Raw genomic sequence first — 21,848 nt, forward strand, 5'->3', positions numbered from 1 at the left:
AGGATTGGGAAAGGGCTGATGTGATCCCCATCTTCAAGAAATGAAAAAAAAAAACGGACACAGGAAACTACAGACCAATTAGTTTAACATCAATAGCTGGGAAAAATCTAGAAAACATTATTAAAAAGCAGATCTGTGAACAACTAGAAGCAAACAAAGTCATAGCTAGTAGCTAGCACAGGTTTGTCAAAAATAGATCATGCCAATCCAATCTCATCTCATTCTTCGATAAAGTGACTACACTACTAGACCAGCGAAACTCAGTGAACATAGTATACCTAGACTTCAGTAAGGCATTTGACAAGGTAGACCACAACTTACTCCTTGGTAAACTAAGAAAAGGTGGGATAGAAAACATCACTACCAGATGGATCTGTAACTGGCTAGCAAACCTTACTCGATGAGTAATCCTCAATGGCACTACATCCACATGGAGAGAAGTAAGCAGTGGGGTACCACAAGGTTCTGTCTTAGGCCCAGTACTCTTCAATATCATTATCAATGACTTGGATGAGAGAATAGAAGGGGAACTCATCAAATTTGCAGGTGACACCAAACTAGCAGGAGTAGCCAACACCCCAGAAGGCAAACTCGGAATCCAAAAAGATCTTGACCAACTTGAACAATGGGCCCTATCCAACAAAATGAGTTCCAATGTAGAGAAAAGCAAAGTCTTACATTTAAGCAGGAATAACCAAAGGCACAAATACAGATTGGGCGAGACCTGGCTCAAAAACAGTGTGAGAGAGACCTTGGAGTCCTAGTGGACGATCACTTGACTATGAGCCAGCAGTGTGCAGCAGCAACAAACAAAGCTAGCACAATCCTGGGTTGTATAAACAGAGGCATAGAATCAAGATCACGAGAAGTACTATTACTGCTTCATAAAGCCTTAGTAAGACCACACCTAGAATACTGCAGCCAATTTTGGTCACCGTACCACAAAAAAGATGTTGAGAGTTTGGAAAAAAAAATCAAAGAAGAGCAACTAAGATGATCAAAGGCCTGGAGACTAAAACATATGAAGAACGGCTGCGGGATTTGGGTCTGGCTAGTCTACGGAAAAGAAGAAATAGGGGAGACATGATAGGAGTTTTCCAGTATCTAAGGAGCTACCACAAGGCAGAGGGGGCCAGGTTGTTCACCAAAGCACCAGATGGAAGGAAGAGAAACAATGGTTGAAAACTGACCAAAGAGAGAAGCAACCTGGAACTAAGAACAAATTTCCTAACAGTGAGCACAATCAACCAGTGGAACAGATTACCCCCAGAAATTGTGGGTGCTCCACGATTGTATATTTTTAAGAAGAGACTAGACATCCACCTGTCTGAGACAATACAGGTTCTCCTGCTTGAGCAGGGGGCTGGACTAGAAGACCTTCAAGGTCCCTTCCAGCTCTATTCTATTCTAATTATACAGTATTTTGTTTTAGGACACTAAACCACTGCAACCGTAGTTCAGGCTCCTCTCATAATCTCCCAAACCAAGAGCAACAGAATAAAGGAGTGCTACACACCTTGTGGTGGGGAATGAAGATTTGACTCAATCTTCTTTTTGAGGATAAGAACAGATTTTTCTGTTCGTGGTAAAGCACGGGATGAAGTCTCTTCACGGAAGGTTATGGTCCATAATGTACTACATTTATCCAGTGCAGTCTGATATATGTTTTTTTCCCCAACTTTCCAGTCTAGGGCTTAGAAAGAATGACTACCTCAGTCACCTGCTATGCCTGAAAAAGGACCAGAACTGGTTTTCTTCTGGTACAAGTTCAGTACTTTTAACCACTGCATTTAACTGGAGAGAGCCATCCATTCACACAATCAAACTTGAGTTCTGTGAGCTATGCCGAGAGATACACTTTACCAGATATATAACCATACATCAAGGAAATCAAGGAGCAGTACTGCAATATGCATACAGTGCAATATTTTAATATGGCACAGATATAAAAACAGAAACAATAAAGCTTCTGAACAAAAAATAACAACTGAAATGACTGTCCAAACTGGTTCTGCCTATAAACTCTGAACCTGTTCTGTTCTTGCCTTCACCAATCTGTTTCCACAACTATGGAATCTCCAAACCTTGGAACTTTCCACCAAGACTGGCAGGCCAAGCTACGGTATATTAACAGGAGCATCCCCCCCCCCAGTCATTAGCACTGATGATGTTACCTAGTATGGTAATGAAATGTCTGCAAGCAGACGACTAAGCTCAGAGAGTACCATGGACTCCACAGTCCAACTCTATGCTACAGACATTCTCTCCTATTGACAAAAATATTTCCTGCCCAATCTTGTGCCAGAAGGACTTTGCTGGATTCAACCTAATATGTAAATATTAGACCTGGTCATTCTTCAATTTCTCCATAGCCTAGATGTTTATTAATCCAGCCTTTCCTGTAAATTAGTGACTCAGAATCTGTGTTATTTACAGAGTGGAACGGTTGTTGTTTTTTTATTTTTGCCACTGATTTTCTGATTATCCAGAATGTTATTCTTCCTCCTTCTCCTGTCATTGCCTTGGATTGGCCCACTTCTCCAAAATAAGGAAAGCTCTCCTACTGTTTGTTTATTTATTCATTCCTTATTTATCAGTGTATTGTCATTTTGAAATAAAATGAATTCTTGAGTCTAGTTTATACAAAGGGAAATTACAGTATTTAGTGCAATGGAAGGGATATCCATTATCAGAGGCCACTTGGGTGAAAACTACTGATGTAAAAGCTGAAAGATTGATACGTAGATTTTTTTTTGACAAACATCCAAATAAGCCTTGGAGAGATTCCTAATTTTAATTCTCTCTCATTTGCAGGATTTCTCTTTTTTCTAGGGGATCCGACTGTCAATTGAAGCCATTTTCCCTTCATTTTTGGTTGCCACAGAATATTTTTTTTGGGGGGGGGGAAATGAGAGTTTTATCTTAGACATAACAATAAATTGTTCTGTGGGACCAAGGTCATTGCTAACTGCATTTTGGCGGGCTGTAACTTTAGTTTGAAAGCCCGCACAAGTATTTAATTGGGGAATGTGATTTATGACATACTACTGGTGTGAGAAGTTTCACTTGGTAACTTTGTAGCTTTGGATGTGTGTGTATCAGTCTTGGGTTCACTTTTGAACTTGCCGATATTATGTAGCCAAATAAATATGTTCTTTAAGGAAACATTTTTGCCTTGGAGTTCTTTTTGTTGGTCTCATCTATCAGAACCATGACAGTTACCTAGTATGGTAATGAAATGTCTGCAAGCAAACAATCAAGCTCAGAGGGTACCATGGGCCCCACAGGCCAGCTCTAAGCTACAGATATTCTCTCCAATTGACAAAAAATATTTCCTGCCCAATCTTGTGTCAGAAGGACATTGCTGGATTCAACCCAATGTGTAAACATGCTTCAGTTTCTCCATAGCCTAGATGTTTATTAATACAGCCTTCCCTATAAATTAGTGACTCAGAAGCTATGTTATTTACAGAGTGGAAAGGTTGGTTTTTTGCCACTGATAACTCAACTGGAGTTTATTGATTATCCAGGATGTTATTCTTCCTCCTCCCCCTGTCATTTCCTTGGATTGGCCCACTTCCCCCAAATGAGAAAAACTCTCTTACTGTTTGTTCATTTGTTCATTCCTTATTTTAATTTATATTGGAGAGATCCACTCAGAGTCCTTGTTATACGATTTGTTCTTCTGAATCTGTTATCTGAATATGGAGTATTTTAAAAGAATACCAAGTAATTAAGTAGAGCAGCAGCTGTAACAGGTCTCATTTAAAAAGAATAAAATGATCATAATAGAATTGCTTTGGATGAAGAGTGTAGACTTAGCCCAGCTAGGAATGAATAAAAGGAGGGGGAGAGAGGGAGGGAGGGAGGGACAGAAGGAGGGGTGGAGAGAGAGAATACATTCTTCAGCAATTTATATCTTTTCTTTTTAGACTCAACATGGTAATGTGTATTAATTTGTAGCTACATTCTGGATGAAATCCCAGTTCTGAGAAAAGGACTTGATTATTCAGTCACTTAAAAGATCTGGCTGAAAATGAAGAACTTAATTCTGGGCGAGGTCATTCGTGGTTTCGGGGTGGGGTATCATCAATACGCTGATGATACCCAGCTTTTTCTTTCCACCCCGAACGAACCCAGTGATGCCCTCGATGTGATGTCCCATTGCCTGGAGGCGGTCAGGGTTTGGATGGAGAGGAACAGGCTTCGACTCAATCCCACCAAGTCTGAGTGGCTGTGCATACCAGCATCTCGGGAGAACCAGTTTTGTCCATCGTTAACTATGGGGGGTGAGATGTTACCCCCCGTTGATAGGGCTCGCAACTTGGGTGTCCTCCTGGATTCACGGCTCAGTTTGGAAGATCATATAGGAGCCGTGACCAGGGGGGCTTTTGCCCAGGTTCGCCTGGTGCACCAGTTGTGGCCCTATCTGGACTGAGATGCCCTACGCACAGTCACTCATGCGCTCGTGACCTCTCGGTTAGACTACTGCAACGCTCTCTACATGGGGCTGCCCTTGAGGACCACTCGGAGGCTTCAGCTGGTGCAGAATGCAGCCACGCGAGTTGTAATGGGAGTCTCCCGATACTCCCGTGTAACACCTCTTCTCTGCAAGCTGCATTGGCTTCCAGTTGCCCTCCGGGTGAGATTCAAGGTGCTGGTGATGACCTATAAAGCACTAAATGGCATGGGTCAGCAGGAAGCACCTGCTGCCAGCATCAAATTCCCATCGTCCTGTGCGCTCCCATAGGGAGGGCCTCCTTAGGGTGCCACCGGTCAGGGAGTGCCGGCGGGTGATCCCCAGAGGGAGGGCATTCTCTGTGGGCACGCCTGCCCTTTGAAATGACTTACCTGTGGAACTCCGGACTGCCCCCGATCTGCGTTCGTTTCGCCGGGACCTGAAAACCTGGCTTTTCGATCTATCAGGCCTGGACTGAAGGTATTTTAAGCTTTTTTAAACATTCTTTTAATTGTTTGGGCTATAATTAATTTAATTCATTTTAATTCTATTTTATCCTAATTTTATATTGTCTTTTATGTTGCCCTGTAAACCGCCCTGAGTCCTTCGAGAATAGGGCAGTATAGAAAACTAATTAAATAAATAAATAAATAAATTTTCAGGATGTAGAAAGAATAGTGATTTCCTGACAGTTAGAACAATTAAATAGTGGAACGGTTTGCTTTCAGAGGTTGTGGGTGCTCTATCACTGAAAGTTTTTAAGAAGAGACTGGACAACCATTTGTCTGAAGTGGTATAGGGTTTCCTGATTGAGCAGGGGGTTGGACTCGAAGACTGCCAAGATCCCTTCCAGCTCTGTTATTTTGATATTCACCAAAGTATAGATCACTTCTTGCCAGCATGACAGCAAATTAACTGCAGTCATGATTTAAAATGAAAACAAAATGTAAATAACAGCAGAATTAACTATTGGAACACTTGATTGGTGTTTTACCAATGAGAAAACACTTCCTCATATTCAGCTACCAGGATAAAACAGTCAAAGAGTCAAAGATAGATTTTATAGAAAATGTGGACTTATTTTATTGATCTGAATTTTTCAGTGGTTATTTCAAAAGGAGGAGTTTGGCAATCCTAGGATTTAACGCAGACAATACGTGAGTTGTATTAAGATCACCAATGTAATCAAGCAACAAATCAGTGAACACCTAGAGGCAAACAAAGTCATTACCAAAAGCCAACATGGGTTTGTCAAAAACAGATCATGCCAGACAAATCTTATTGCATTCTTTGACCAGGTGACAAAATTAGTGGACCAGAGGAATGCTGTGGATATAATTTACTTGGACTTCAGCAAGGCATTTGATAAAGTAGACCTCAATGGAACTGCATCTACATGGAGGGAAGTGTGTAGTGGGGTGCCCCAGGGTTCTCTTCTGGGTCCAGTGCTCTTCAACATCTTCATTAATGATTTGTATGAGGGGATAGATGGGGAGCTCATCAAATTTGCAGGTGACACCAAGCTGGCAGGAATAGCCAACACTCCAGAAGATAGACTTAAGATACAGAAGGATCTTGACAGATTTGAACATTGGGTGCTATCTAACAAAATGAAATTCAATGGTGAAAGGTATTACATTTAGGCAAGAAAAATCAAATGCACAGGTATGGTAGGTAGTTCCTTGCTCAATAGTAGCAACTGTGAGAGGGATCTCAGAGTCCTAGTGGACAACCACTTAAATATGAGCCAGCAATGTGCTGCAGCTGCCAAAAAAGCCAACCCAGTGCTAGGCTGCATTAACAGAGGGATAGAATCAAGATCACGTGAAGTATTAATACCACTTTACAATGCTTTGGAAAGGCCATACTTCGAATACTGCATCCAGTTTTGGTCACCACAATGTAAAAAACATGTTGAGACTCTAGAAGGAGTACAGAGAAGAGCGACAAAGATGATTAGGGGACTAGAGGCTGAAACATATAAGGAACTGTTGCTTGAATTGGGTATGTCTAGTTTAATGAAGAGAAGGACAAGGTGGGGACATGATAGCAGTGTTCCAATATCTCAGGGTCTGCCACAAAGAAGAGGGAGTCAAGCTATTCTCCAAAGGACCTGAAGGCAGGACATGAAGCAATGGATGGAAACTAGCCAAAGAGAGAAGCAACCTAGAACTAAGGAGAAATTTCCTGACAGTTAGAACAATTGATCAGTGGAACAACCTGCCACCAGAAGCTGTGAATGCTCCAACACTGGAAGTTTTTAAGAAGAGATTGGTCAGCCATTTGTCTGAAATGGTATAGGGCACAGGTCTGCAACCCGCAGCTCTGGAGCCACATGCGGCTCTTTCAGCCGTCTCCTGCGGCTCCCGGTCCTCTGCCATGTGCAGTCCAAAAAAAAAAAGTGGAACTAAAAAAGTTCAACCAATCAATTCAAATATGCAGGGTAGGTGCATATCTCGCCTTGGCTCCACTCTTCAGTCAAACCCTGTTCTGTGCATGTGCGCATGTGCGTGCATGCGAACATATTTTTTGCGGCTCCCAGTTTTTCCTTTTGTGAGGGAACCGGTTCTGAGTGGCTCTTTCACTGTTTCAGGTTGCTGACCCCTGGTATAGGGATTCCTGCATAAGCAGAGGGTTGGACTAGATGACCTCCAAGATCCCTTCCAACATCATCATCATCATCATCATCATCATCATTATTATTATTATTATTATTATTATTATTATTATTATTATTATTATTATTATCATTATTATTATCTATGCAGTTGAAATAGATGATGATAACAATGTCTTGGCTTCTAAAAAAACCCTGATATATTTGATAAACTTTGTATGGAAAAAACTGCTATAGTTCCCAATATTTCTCAAAGGTTACTACCTTTCTGAAACATTTAAGAAAACATTTTTTAAAGATAACGAAGTTGAAACTTGGCCTTCAATTTTGAATTTTGGAGTTACAAGACCAATGACCAGTTGAGTGAAGAGTAATTGTAATCCCAGATAATGTACTCAGGAACTAATCAATAAAAGTTAAATCAGGCAGCAATATTTGAATATTTAGCAAGATTTTGAGGCAGTTGTAGTATGTAGGAAGAGGTTAGTTCTACTTACATCTCTGTGTAAATATTAGACTTACGGTTTCTCAAATTTTACCAAACAGTAGTTGTTCATTAACTTTATCTATATAAAATGAATTCTCCTCTATGTTTCTTTCCATTTCCAAAATGGGAAAACAATTGTTTGCTCTGTGGCTGGCTTTGTCTTCACAAATTCTATTGACAGATGCTTTTCTCTATCAGGTACTTGCCTTTGTTGGTGCTTAATTGTTCATTGAAATATGAAAAGAATATACATGCCTGAATTTTTAATGATTCAATTAATTTTACAGGTTGAAAGTTAAAACCAATAGCTAACTGAGAAGAACTAGACTTAGACCAAGGGAAGATGAGTTGCACTGTAACTGAACATGTTGTTTAGAAATGGCACGTATGACTTGTACTTGGATATGTGTATTATTAGTGTAAAGATGTAACTGAAGGTGAATAAGAGCAGATTAACAGGGGAATTTGTTGTCCCTCAGAGAGGTTGTGGCACCTCATTTAAGGTGCTCAAAGGAGGTATGTGAATTTGGATTCGCTCACCAAAGTGGGGATTGAACTCAGGCACCAAAATGCTTCTAGCTCTTTGATTCTAAGTTCAGCTTATCAGTTGGTGGAATGAGAGTTTGGTGGATTTTGAGCTTTATCTGTTGCCAAAATGAATAAGGATATTTTGCTGGAATCCTAGCACTTTGGAATCACCCTTAGTTTGGATCCATTCTCAAGGGCCAGCAGACTCCAGAACTTGATTTATTACAAGTTCCTGTAAAGTAATGCAAGACTTCAACCAAGCAAATCTCTTTTCTTGATGTGTGGCAGCTCTTCAGAGTCTAAGAGCAGCCCAGGCTCCCTTGCTGGGAATATTTTTTTGCCTCAATGTGTTTTTCATCCTTCAGAGACAGGAGCTCTCCTTTCTCTTGCTTGCGGTAAATAATCCCTATGTCCTAAATCAGAAGCTGCAAAGGCAAACACTTTTGGAAGGAATGGAAAAGACTGAGGTTTAATAATGCTCCAAACTGAGTGGTCTCTTAAAAGTATTAACATGAGATAGATTGAAAAGCGAAAGAGACGTTGATAGTTTCCAGAGTTCTGCAGAAGACTTTTCCCATACGTTTTCACTTTTTATAACCACAAAATGTATTTCTGCTACATCTAAGTACGGTGACTTCTTATAGTTAGAAAAGACAGCGTTATTGACAATTTCATTTTTGCTCTGCTATCCCATCCTCAAAAGGAACTTCTGAATAGAACCCTACTCGACCTCTAGTTATATCTAAATGTATATATTTCAGATTATGGAGAAATATCCTAAAGCAGGTCAACTAGTGGGTATCCACAGGGGAAGGCTCAAAAAAGTCAATTGGCAGCACATCGGCATGACTGAAGGCCCACTTGTTGTACTGATGAATATTCAAAGAACAGAACTTCAATAACATAGCTGCACCCTTAACTTTAAAAACAACAACAAAAAACCCTTTGTGGATATCCCTGCAGATATCAGGATCCTAGGCAGAAATTCACACCCATTCAGCTGCATGTACAGGATTTGAGATAGTCTATAAGAAAAGCCAAGTCTTTAAGCCAATTACGACTTTTAAAGAGATATCAATTGTTAAATCAATCTTCACTTTTTAAACAAGTTGTTTAAGGAAAAGGGAAATGAAAAGGGAAATGAATTCATCAATGAGATTTTAACTTTCTTAAAGAGACTCAGTTCAGACTCTGTACAGGGAGTCCTCAACTTACAACTATTCATTTAAAGATGGTTAGAGTTATGATGGTGCTGAAAAAAGTCACCTATCGTCTGTTCGTGAAATGTCTGGTTATGTGATAACTCCTTTAATGACTGTATCACTTAGCAACTGAAATTCCAGTCCCAATTGTGGTTGTAGGTCAAAGGTTACCTGTACACTATTACAATATTCTACACTTTTAGAATCCTATTCTAATCTATTCTGTAATCATGAGTGGGAAATATCTGGCTATGGTTTATTTAAAAGTTACTAAGCAAGGAGACCTTTGAGCAGTTTGTTGTGTACTGGGATCGTTGAGACATTGAAGAGGTGAAAGTGGAAAGTAACAGTACATTTATTGAGTTAACACAGAAGTGGCTCTAACAGCCACTTTGACATCTATTTATACGGATCGCCAATAGGCGGCAGCCAATGAAACTAGAGCAACTTTTCCTGCTCAAAACACAAGCTTGCAAAGTAGTGGACAGACAGTTAAGAATTTCAATGAATACAACAGTTAACCATTTATAACTGCCCATATGAATTCACTTTAATACATGACACAGTTCATGTGCCAAAGGCAGCCAGCCATGTCCTGAGAAAATATTGAAGACATAAATGCTATGCCTTTTCTCATCCTGTAACATATTTTTGCCTTAACAGTCTGCCAAGCATCAATCTTGATTACTTATTTTATTCTTTATTGTTTAGGACAAATACAAAATGCAAATATAAGCACAGAGATGCAGGGAAGGCCCATGTCTTAAGTAAACACAAGATAAAGATGTCCCTTGTGGCTGATTTAGGATATCAGGACAGAGCAACCCAATTTGTAGGATGTGGGCAGGGATGGGTAGATGTTCTTTTAGGAAGATGCAGATATTTATGGAATTTTCTTCTGTGGGTGCCAGAGAAAAAATTCTATAGTTCTGAACATTTCAGAATTGGGAGGTGGCTGTTGATAGGCTACGCACAGCAAACTAAATCAAATTCTTACAATAGCAATTTTTTTCAGCAAAGTGTCATATTTTTTATAACATTAGACAACCCATGTCCGATTGTGATATTCCTTCCTTCCTTCCTTCCTTCCTTCCTTCCTTCCTTCCTTCCTTCCTTCCTTCCTTCCTTCCTTCCTTCCTCCCGCATTTCCTCCTTCTCTGTCATTATCTGTCTGCCTGCCTGCAGCACTGAAGCAGCCATAACTTCCTCAAATTTCATTCCATTAGATGCGTTTTGTCAGTCAGCTGTTTTGAAGAAGCTTGGTTCAAAAACTGTTGCCTTATAATTCACCATTTCACTCAGGCAAAGATCATAACAAGAGTTTTAGTAACATGTAGGTGTTTTAAATAATATATTCAAACAATATTAAACAGTTTAATAATTTAAAAGAATGAGCTTGCATTTTTATTACAGCAAATTATCATATCAAAAATTGATTTATGTCTGTTTATTATAAAAGTTCTGACAAAATGTGATCTACTGGAGAAGGAAATGGCAACCCACTCCAGTATCTTTGCCATGAAAACCCCATGGACAGTACCAAAAGGCAAAAAAGATATCACGCTGGAAGATGAGCCCCTCAGGTCAGAAGGTGTCCAATATACTGTACTACTGGGAAAGAGCAGAGGGCTAGTACTAGTAGTGCCAGAAAGAGTGAAGTGACTGGGCCAAAGCTGAAAGGACGCTCAGCTGTGGATGCATCTGGTTGTGAAAGTGTAAAGTAGCGTGGTCGCACACAGAGACGGACACTCAGCTGGGTAGTAACTTCTTTATTGAGGTCAGGAACGAAGCTAGGGAAAGGGGGTTACCTGGTGTATCTTTATACCTGCCTGTTCTGAACCAGCCCTCTTCTCGCACCCCTAATCAAAAGAAGAGTCTGGAAAGCGTCCAAGACCAAAAGGCTTCTGCCAAGTTTTAATTACACTGTTACAAGAATACAAGAGCTTGACTTCTCAAACGGAAAAGTTGCTTTCAGCAACCAGCCCCTCCCCAAACACTTCTTTTATAGAGAGCTCAGGGCGTGGTCTCCCTGTGCCTCCTCCCGAGGAGTCCCATAGCCTTTCTTTGTTTGTCCCTGCTCGTCTGCCTCCTGCGTCGGGCGTCCTTGAACAGGGCCAGCTGTGGGTCATCATCCTCCGCACTCTCGGGCTCACACAGCTGAGAAGAGGTTCCCGGCTGAGGACTCTGCAAAGTCTCCAAATCATCATCAGCCGGTTCGTTTCTCTCCTCCCCCACATCTGAGTCCTCCGATACATCGGACCCGGCTGTCGGACCCACAGGCTGGCCCTGAGTCACAACACTGCCCAGGTGAATACCATCCAATGGATTCAAACCTGGGCTTCCCGCCAGTGCAGGTGACCAATAGATTTAAACCCTGGCTTCCCACCAGAGGTGACCATGCCCCGGGGCTGTCAGGCTTTGTTCGAACCAGGCTTTCCCGCCAAAAGTGGTTATAGCCTGGAGCTGTCCAGCCTCCTGCTGTGCTGACATTCTGTGTATGCTTTTAGTCGCATACACTACACCCCTTCCCCCATAGTGAGGTTTTATCCCCTTTCCATTCCTTCTCTCCAACTATATACAGTCTTATTAACTATATACAATTTGTTACATTCTATTAATTACTTTGACATTTCCACCTTCCTCCCCCCTTAGGAACGCACATAGTCAGAGAGATAGCTTGGAGCCTTGTGGGCCCTGCTTGACCGTCTTAGGACTGGTTCACCCGGTGGTGTGGTGCTGTCTCCTGTTTCTCCTGGTTGCTGTAGAGGTGGTGGATTGTGGTGTGTGTTTGTGTGTGTGTGTTGCTGTTCCAGGGGATTGTGTGATGCTGGGGTTTAGTTGGCTGCTTTGATAGTATTGCTGTGCCCTTTCTTCATTTGTGTTCAGTGTTTCCCTGTCTCCACTGCTGGTTTCCTGCCTGGTGTAGGGTTGCCCTTGTGACCCTCTGGTAGCCCTCCTGGATGCTTGTGTTGATGATTCCTCCTCCTCATCAGACCCTAGTGTGTCCTCAAAAACCCTTTGAGGAGCCCTTTTCCTTAGCTGGTCCAGATGCCTTTTCCACAGGAGTCCCCCCCTCCACCCTTACCTTGTAGGACAGGGGTCCTGTTTGGTCTAATATTTCCCCTGGCACCCATGGGTGACCTGAGCTATAGTTCCTTGCCCAGATGGAATCCCCAGTGTTAAAAACTTTCCTGATATTTGGGGTCCCGACGTCTGCTGCTACTCTGTCTGGGTGGAGCCTGTCCAGTGTTGTTATCAGACGTCTGCCCCTTCTGAGTTCAGCTGGGCTTTTGCCAGTTGCGGAGCAGGGTGTTGAGTGTTGGTGAAGAAGGAAGGTGGACAGCCGTTGCTTCCATTCCCCCTGAACTATGTGCTTGAGGGCATTCCTTGGTTGTGCGCAAGAATCTTTCTGCCAACCCATTACTGGCTGGATGGAAGGGGGCTGAGGTGGCGTGTCTAATCCCCAAAGTCCTCAAGAACACCTGAAAATCCAACGAAGTAAATTGCGTTCCGTTATCTGACACAATTACATCTGGAAGACCTTGGGTTGCAAACAGCCCCCTTAATGCCTGAATGGTTCCTGCTGAGGTCATGTTGCCTACAGGCACCACCTCCAGCCATTTAGAATGGCTGTCTACCACTACTAGGAATGTGTGTCCCTGGAATGCCCCCACATAGTCTATGTGCACCCTGGACCATGGGGGGTGTGTTTCCTCCCACTTGTGTACTGCTGCATGTGGTTGTTCGGGCCGTGACCTCTGGCACGTGTAGCACCCAGCTACTAACCCTTCTATTTCCTTCTCTAACCCTGGCCACCACAGGTAGCTCCTTGCCAGAGCCTTCATCCTTACCACCCCTGGGTGGCCCTCGTGCAGTGACTGAAGGACTCTTTCTCTTAGCCCTTTGCTTTGTGTGGCAGGAAGGTGTGATAAAAGTTGAGCAGGCCCAGGAATGCCTGCAACTCTGACTTATTCTGTGGAATTGGGGCTTCTTTGATTGCCCTGACCTTGGATGCTGATGGATGGATGCCTTGAGCATCGATCCTGAACCCTAGGAACTCTGTCTCAGTCACCCCAATCTTGCACTTGTCCCTCTTGAGTTTCAGTCCTGCAGCCCTAAACCTTTCTAACACAGCTTTCAGGCGGTCTGCCAAAACATCCTCAGAGCTACCTGCAATTAGGACATCATCAAAGTATGGGCAAACCCCTGGTATCCCCTTGAGGGTTTTTTCCATAACCTCTTGAAAAATCCCAGGAGCCACGCTTACCCCAAACTGCAGACGGTCTACCTGGAATCTCCCTTGTGTGTGACTATCGTTTGCACTTTAGCAGCCTCCAGGTCGACCAGTAGCTGCTGATAAGCTTGAGCAAGATCCAACTTTGCAAACACCAACCCACCTTGCAGGGACATGAGAATGCTGCTAACTGCGGGGACCGGGTAGGAATGGGCGCTCAGAGCTCAGTTGATTGTCCCCTTATAGTTGGCGCAAATACGGACCTCGCCATTCACCTTGAGAGGCGTCACAATGGGGGTCTCCCATTCCGCTCCATCGACTGGAGTTAACACCCCCTGGTCTACCAGCTTGTCCAGTTCCCCCTTTATTTTGTGCTTTAAAGCAAACAGAACTCTCCTAGCCTTCATTCTGATGGGCTGAACCTGGGGGTTTAATTTAAACGAAATTGGGGGGGCTGTGTATCTCCCTAACTGCTCATCAAACACGTCTGGAAAATCTTTGCAGACAGATTCAAGTGAATGGCAGCTCCGCGTCTGGTGAATCCCAGTGATTCCAATGCCCAGCGCTTTGAACCACCCTAACCCCACGAGGCTGGTTCGCTGCCCTTCAACGACCAATACATTCAATTTGCCCAAGAACCTCCTGTACTGTACCATCACTGACGCCTCCCCCTGAATGTTTATCGGTGAATTTTGAAAGTCAGAGAGGGTCAGTCTGGATGACCTCAAGGGAACCCGCTGGCCGCTCCACTCGCAAATTTCTTTAAACATTCTGGCGGAGATGATTCACACGGCTGACCCTGAGTCCAGTTCCATCATGCAGGGGATCCCTTGCAGTTTCACCCTTAATTTTATTTTTGGAGTGAGTGTCTGAGGGCCCCCAGTTGAGCAAACAGCCCCCCGTCCCTCCATGTGGCTGACCATCAGTCTCTGCAACCGGTCCCCGGTACCTGTAGCAGACTGGAACTTCACTTCCACTTCGTGCAGGCTGTCCCGTTGCTTGCTCCTGCAGATCGACGCGATGTCCCCAGTCTTTCCACACACCCGACACTTCGCCAATTTGAACCGGCAGGTAGACCGGGGGTGCTGTCCTCCACAGCTTGCGCAGTGGTTAGATTGGGAGCCGTTTGTGCTGCAGCCAGAACACTGGGTAGACCGGGGTTGTCCGCAGCCGCCGTGCTGGGTAGACCGGGGCCCGCAGCCACAATGCTGGGTAGACTGGGGCTGGTTCGCACTGTAACTGGGGAGTTGGGTAGACTGGGGGGTGTTTGCTCCACACCTGCACTCCTGGTACTTCAGGTCCATTGCGGCTGGTCTTGGCTCCCTCAAGTTGTCTCAGGTGGTGGTGAAGGGTCGAGGGGTTCGCTGTATGGTGTCCACTTCGGATGCTGCCCCTTCTGCCCTGCTGCAGCCGCTCAGCTGATGGATGGATCCGCTTTCCCTCGCATCGGACTCCTTGGCCACGTCCCAGGCTAGGAACTCCTCCTGAACGTCTCTCAGGGTTAGCTTTTGCTTTGTGAACATCTTCTGCCGCAGCTTCCGATCCCGCAACCCACAGACAATATGATCCCGTAGCCTGATTTCTAGATTCTCAAAATTGCAGAGATGGGCTACCTGCCTTAGGGTGGCCATGTATTGTTTAGTGGACTCACCCGGGTGTTGGTCCCGTTTTTCGAAATGATACCTTTACACAATCTCGGATGTGTCTGGTCTGAAGTGTTCGGTCAGTTTCGCCAGCAGTTCGTTGTACTCGATGGTGTTGATGTCATCGGGTGAGCAGAGACCGACCGCCAGCTGGTATGTTTCCGTTTCACAGCTGCAGAGCAGCGCCGCCGCTCTCTGCTGGTCATCCTTAACCCTGTTCGCGCTTAGATAGCACTCGAGCTGTCCCACGAAGGCTTCCCACTCTTCGGGACGGTTACTATTAAAAAGGGGATACTGACCCAGCTGTGCCATTCCGCTGTCTCGGGTCATCCTGCATCCTGATCCGGTGCTGCCGATGGGGTCTCATCTGCGGCTAGCGATGTCCAGGGCAGGATCCCACCTTCGTCGCCAGTGTAAAGTAGCGTGGTCGCACACAGAGACGGACACTCAGCTGGGTAGTAACTTCTTTATTGAGGTCAGGAACGAAGCTAGGGAAAAGGGGTTACCTGGCGTATCTTTATACCTGCCCAGGTGAATACCATCCAGTGGATTCAAATCTGGGCTTCCCACCAGTGCAGGTGACCAATAGATTTAAACCCTGGCTTCCCACCATGCCCCGGGGCTGTCAGGCTTTGTTCTAACCAGGCTTTCCCACCAAAAGTGGTTATAGCCTGGAGCTGTCCAGCCCCCTGCTGTGCTGACATCCTGTGTATGCTTTTAGTCGCATACACTACAGAAAGGAAAGTCCAATGCTGTAAAGATCTATTCCCCATAGGAAACTGGAATGTAAGATCCATGAATCAAGGCAAGCTGGACATGGTCAAACAAGAGATGGGAAGACTGAACATCGACATCTTAGGTATCAGCGAACTAAAATAGACAGGAATGGGTGAATTTAATTCAGATGACCATTAGGTATACTACTGCGGGCAAGAATCCTTCAGAAGAAATGGAGTAGCCTTCATAGTTAATAAAAAAGTAGGAAAAGCAATACTGAGATACAATCCCCAAAATGACAGAATGATCTCAGTGCGAATCCAAGGCAAACCATGCAATATCACAGTAATCCAAGTCTATGCCCCAACCACTGGTGCTGAAGAGGATGAAATTGACTGGTTCTATGAAGCCCTACAGCATCTTATAGAATCAACACCAAACAAATGATGTCCTTATCATCATGGGAGATTGGAATGCTAAAGTAGGAAGCCAAAAGATAACTGGAATAACAGGCAAGTTTGGCCTTGGAGTACAAAATGAAGCAGGGCACAGGGTGACAGAATTTTGTCAAGAGAATACGATGGTCATAGCAAACACTCTTTTCCAACAACCCAAGAGACGGCTCTACACATGGACATCACCAGACGGTCAACACAGAAATCAGATTGACTATATGCTCTGCAGCCAAAGATACAGTCAGTAAAAACAAGACCAGGAGCTAACTAGCTCAGATCATGAGCTTCTCATTGCAAAATTTAGGCTTAAATTGAGGAAAGTAGGGAAAAGCACTAGGCCACTTAGGTATGAACTAAATCGTATCCCTGATGAATATACAGTATAAGTGACAAATTAGATCTGATAGACAGAGTGCCTGAAGAACTATGGATGGAGGTTTGCAACATTGTACAAGAGGTAGCAACTAAAACCATCCCAAAGAAAAAGAAATGCAAGAAAGCAAAATGGCTGTCTGAGGAAGCTTTTCAAATAGCTGAGGAAAGGAGGGAAGCAAAAGGCAAGGGAGAAAAAGAAAGATACACCCACCCAACTGAATTCAGAATTCCAGAGAATAGCTAGAAGAGATAAGAATGCCTTCTTAAATGAACAGTGCAAAGAAATAGAAGAAAACAATAGAATAGGGAGGACCAGAGATCTCTTCAAGTAAATTGGAGATATGATGGGAACGTTTCATGCAAAGATGGGCATGAGAAAGGACCAAAATGGCAGGGACCTAACAGAGGCAGAATTGATTAAAAAGAGGTGGCAAAATTACACAGAAGAACTATACAAGAACGAGCTTAGCATTCCTGATAACCATGATGGAGTGGTCACTGACCTCAAGCCAGACTTCCTAGAATGTGAAGTGAAATGGACCTTAGGAAACAACAAAGCTAGTGGAGGTGACAGTATTCCAGCTAAGCTATTCAAAATCTTAAAAGACGATGCAGTAAAGGTGCTGCACTCAATTTGCCAGCAAATTTGGAAAACTCAACAGTGGCTCAACATTCCAATTCCAAAGAAAGGCAATGCCAAAGAATGTTCAAACTATGGCACCATTGCACTCATTTCACATGCTAGTAAAGTTATGCTTAAAATCCTATAAGCTAGACTCCAGCAGCATGTGGATCGAGAACTACCAGAAGTAGAGGCAGGATTTCAAAGACGCAGGCCTCAGTGATTACCATCTCGTTACACTGACATCCACCATTATGAAATGCTTTGAGAAGCTGATAAAAGACATTATCATATCCAGCCTCTCACCAGCATCTGACCCACTTCAGTTTGCCTATCAACCAAATCACTCTACGGAGGATGCTATTTCTTTAGTTCTCCATCTGAACTTGAACCACTTAGAGGAAAGAAATACTCATGTGTGTTTGTTTTTTGTTGACTTCAGTTCAACATTTAACACAATCATTCTCCAGCATCTAGTAGACAAACTGGGACTTTTAGGCTTAAACTCCTTTGTGCAAGTGGATTCTTGATTTTCTTACCAACAGGCCCCAATATGTGCGAGTTGGAACAAATACCTCTAATACCATTTTCTTGAGCACAAGTTCTCCTCAGGACTGCATCCTAAATCCACTGCTGTTCACCCTGTTGACCCATGACTGTTGTGCTAGGTTTGCCACCAACCATATTGTGAAGTTTGCAGATGATACAACAGTAGTGCGCCTTATTCATGATGACAAGGTGGAAGCTCACCACAAGGAAGTTGAGGGGTTGGTGAACTGGTGTAAGGAAAACAGCCTAGTTTTAAATACTGGAAAAACCAAAGAGATCGTTGTCAATTTCAGAAAAGGCAGGCACAGCCACACTTTGCTGTGCATAAATGATTCACCTGTGGAGCTGGTTACCAGCATCAAATTCCTGGGTGTGCAGCTGACAAGTAGGCTGGCTTGGTCGCTCAACAGTGAGAAACTGGTGAAGTGGACATAGCAGTGCCTGCATTTTCTGTGTCGCATGAGAAAAGCACATCTTCCTTCCCCTGCCCTGACCACTTTCTACAGGGGAACAATCGAGAGCATCCTGTCATACAGCATCACAGTCTGGTTTGGAAGCATCACTGCTTCAGACAGGAAGGCGGTGCAGAGAGTGGTGAGGATGGCTGAAAAGATCATTGGCAGTTCCCTCCCCTCCATCCAGGACATAGCACAGAGGCATTGCTTGAGCAAGGTCTGTAAGATTATCTGGGACACTACACATCCTCTTCATGACCTGTTTTCCTTGTTACCTTCTGGGAGGAGGCTTTGTGGTATCCGCAGCAGAACATCCAGATTCAGCCATAGTTTCATTCTATACAGCATTAACCTTGTGAACTCTCAAGATTCCTCCTTCCGTTATATATTCAAGATGGACAGTATTTAATATTTATTTGTTATGTATATGTAGGGCTGTGGGTCTATACATATGTGTATATAGTATGGTTAGGTGTGTGTCATGTATGTGTTCCACTTTGTGAGCGGGCAACTAAATTTCATTTTTTTGATGTGTGCTGTTATGCCCACAGTAAAAAAATGACAATAAAGCTTATCTTATCTTATCTTATCTTATCTTATCTTATCTTATCTTATCTTATCTTATCTTATCTTACCTTACCTTACCTTACCTTACCTTACCTTACCTTACCTTACCTTACCTTATCTTATCTTATCTTATCTTATCTTATCTTATCTTATCTTATCTTATCTTATCTTATCTTATCTTATCATCTCATCTCAGAGGAACAAGAAATCAAATTGCCAGCATACACTGGATCATGGAGAAAGCTAGGGAGTTCCAGAAAACATCTAATACTGCTTCATTGACTATGCTAAAGCCTTTGATTGTGTGGATCACAACAAATTGTGGCAAGTTCTTAAAGAGATGGGAGTACCAGACCATCTTATTTGTCTCTTGAGAAACCTATATGCGGGTCAAGAAGCAACAGTGAGAACTGGACACGGAACCACTGATTGGTTCAAAATTGGGAAAGGAGTCCAGCAAGGCTGTATTCTGTTGCCCTGCCTATTTAACTTATATGCAGAGAACATCATGAGAAAGGCTGGGCTAGATGAATCAAAAGTTGGAATTAAGATTGCCGGGAGAAATATCAACAACCTAAGATATGCAGATGATACCCGTCTAATAGCAGAAAATGAAGAGGAACTAAAGAGCCTCTTGATGCGGGTTAAGAAGGAGAGTGCAAAAGTTGGCTTGAAACTAAACATTAAGAAAACCAAGATAATGGCATCCGGCCCTCTCAATTCCTGGCAAATAGATGGGGAAGAAATGGAGGTGGTGACAGATTTTATCTTCCTGGGCTGCAAGATCACCACAGACGGGGACTGCAGCCAAGAAATTAAAAGATGCTTGCTCCTGGGGAGGAAAGTTATGGCAAATCTAAACAGCATACTAAAAAGCAGAGACATCACCCTGCCAAAAAAGGAAGTATAGTCAAGGCCATGGTTTTCCCAGTTGCAATGTATGGCTGTGAAAGTTGGACCATAAGAAAGGCTGAGCACCAAAGAATTGAAGCCTTTGAACTATGGTACTGGAGAAGATTCCTGCAAGTCCCTTGGACTGTAAGGCGATCAAACTGGTCAGTCCTAGAGGAAATCAACCCTGACTGCTCTTTAGAAGGTCAGATCCTGAAGTTGAAACTCAGATACTTTGGCCACCTAATGAGAAAGAAGGACTCATTGGAGAAGAGCCTAATGCTGGGAAAGGTTGAGGGCAATAGAAGAAGGGGACAACAGAGAATGAGGTGGCTGGATGGAGTGACTGAAGCAGTAGGCGTGAGCTAAAATGGACTCCAGAAGATGGTAGAGGAACATTGTCCATGGGGTTGTGATGGGTTGGACACGACTTTGCAACTAACAACAACAATTATACAAATGACTCTGTGTGGTATTTGCTACTAATATTTTTAGTCTTTGTTCTATTGTTAGTAACAATTTCCAGCAAAGAAACTGATAGAAGCTTTCTCTCTTTTTCCCCTAGAATGGCATTGAAATCAACAGCCTGCACATTGATGGCAAAGTTATGTTGCGGTATGCCCACACAGTCATCACCAGCAGAATTGTCAACAGGGGAAATGAATCTGATGAGGCTGTTTTCGATGTGGAACTACCCAAGAAAGCCTTCATCACAAACTTCAGCATGTAAGCACCATTTATTTATTTATTTATTTATTTATTTATTTATTTATTTATTTATTTATTTATTTATTTATTTATTTTATTTGTATACCGCCCTTCTCCCGAAGGACTCAGGGTGGTGAACAGGGCCATAAATACCAAAATAACCAAAATACAAAAATTAAAAACAAATTAAACCCTAGTACCCAAATGCAAAAAATAAATTACATTAAAACAATAATTAAAACCAAAACCCATCAGACCAGGCCAGCTTGTTCAAACAAATAGGTTTTAAGATCACGTCGGAAGGAGCGAAGGTCAGGAGCCGTCTGGCGCGCCCACAGAGAACGCCCTCCCCCTGGGGGACACCAGACGGCATTCTCCGACCGGCAGCACCCTGAGGAGGCCCTCTCTGTGGGAGCACACTGGGCGGAGGGAAGTTGATGCTGGCCGCAGGTGCTCCCTAAGGTACTCCGGACCCATGCCATGTAGGGCATTACCAGTACCTTGAATCTCACCCAGAAGGCAACCGGAAGCCAATGCAGCTCACGGAGCAGAGGTGTAATATGGGAGTATGGGGAGACCCCCAACACAACTTGCGCGGCTGCATTCTGCACCAGTTGGAGCCTCCAAGTGGTCCTCAAGGGCAGCCCCATGTAGAGAGCGTTGCAGTAGTCTAACCGAGAGGTCACGAGCGCATGAGTGACTGTACGCAAGGCATCACGGTCTAGATAGAGCATTTAGGCATTTGAAAAGATGAAGCATTTCAGAATTTGAGCAAAAGTTGGCAGTCAATGTCCCACTGAGGACTATAGAAAGAAAGGAGTAAATATATACAACAGCATGGTTCAACCTTGCAACTTCAATATGTGTGCACTTCAACTTCCAGAATTCCCTAGCCAGCTTGCTTGCTGGTTGGGGAATTCCGAGAACTGAAGTCCACACATATTAAAGTTCCCAAGGTTAAAAAAAACAACAGTCTACAGGATGTATCCTTATTTCTTGTTTACGTTTATAAAAATGTCCAGATTGTCTACATATTAAATCTGGTAGATATCATGACACCCATAACATCTTTTAACAGACCTTTTTACAAACTTGATCTATGGGAGCAATTTAGGTGGCAAATCCACTAAAGTACACCTGAAATGATAAGACAGATTTGAACATTATTTACTCATTTTTTGAGGTTTATAAGACATTCCCATTAACAAATCTGGAGTAGCATACAACTCTGGGACTAAAAACACAAATACAGATCAAATTACTGTAAAAAACAAACCATGAAGTTATACCTATGTAAAACTGGGAAATATTTTCAGAACAGTTGAAACCATTGCAGGCA

The 21,848-nt window shown here is 43.3% G+C and overlaps 1 protein-coding gene across 1 annotated transcript in view; it reads left to right on the forward strand.

Moving 5' to 3' along the window:
- Positions 1–15,549: 15,549 nt before the first annotated feature.
- The window catches only part of LOC310634818 (inter-alpha-trypsin inhibitor heavy chain H4-like), a gene marked incomplete at both ends in the record, with an annotated part of 29,472 nt that continues 23,173 nt past the window's right edge, over positions 15,550–21,848 (forward strand). The window contains 2 exons of the mRNA XM_083353354.1: positions 15,550–15,558; positions 20,367–20,527. Of these exons, the coding sequence (XP_083209480.1) occupies positions 15,550–15,558; positions 20,367–20,527 (170 nt within the window). The remainder of the gene's footprint in view (positions 15,559–20,366; positions 20,528–21,848) is intronic.

Source organism: Vipera ursinii, assembly GCF_947247035.1.
Source record: "Vipera ursinii genome assembly, chromosome: 2".
Lineage (NCBI taxonomy): Eukaryota > Metazoa > Chordata > Lepidosauria > Squamata > Viperidae > Vipera > Vipera ursinii.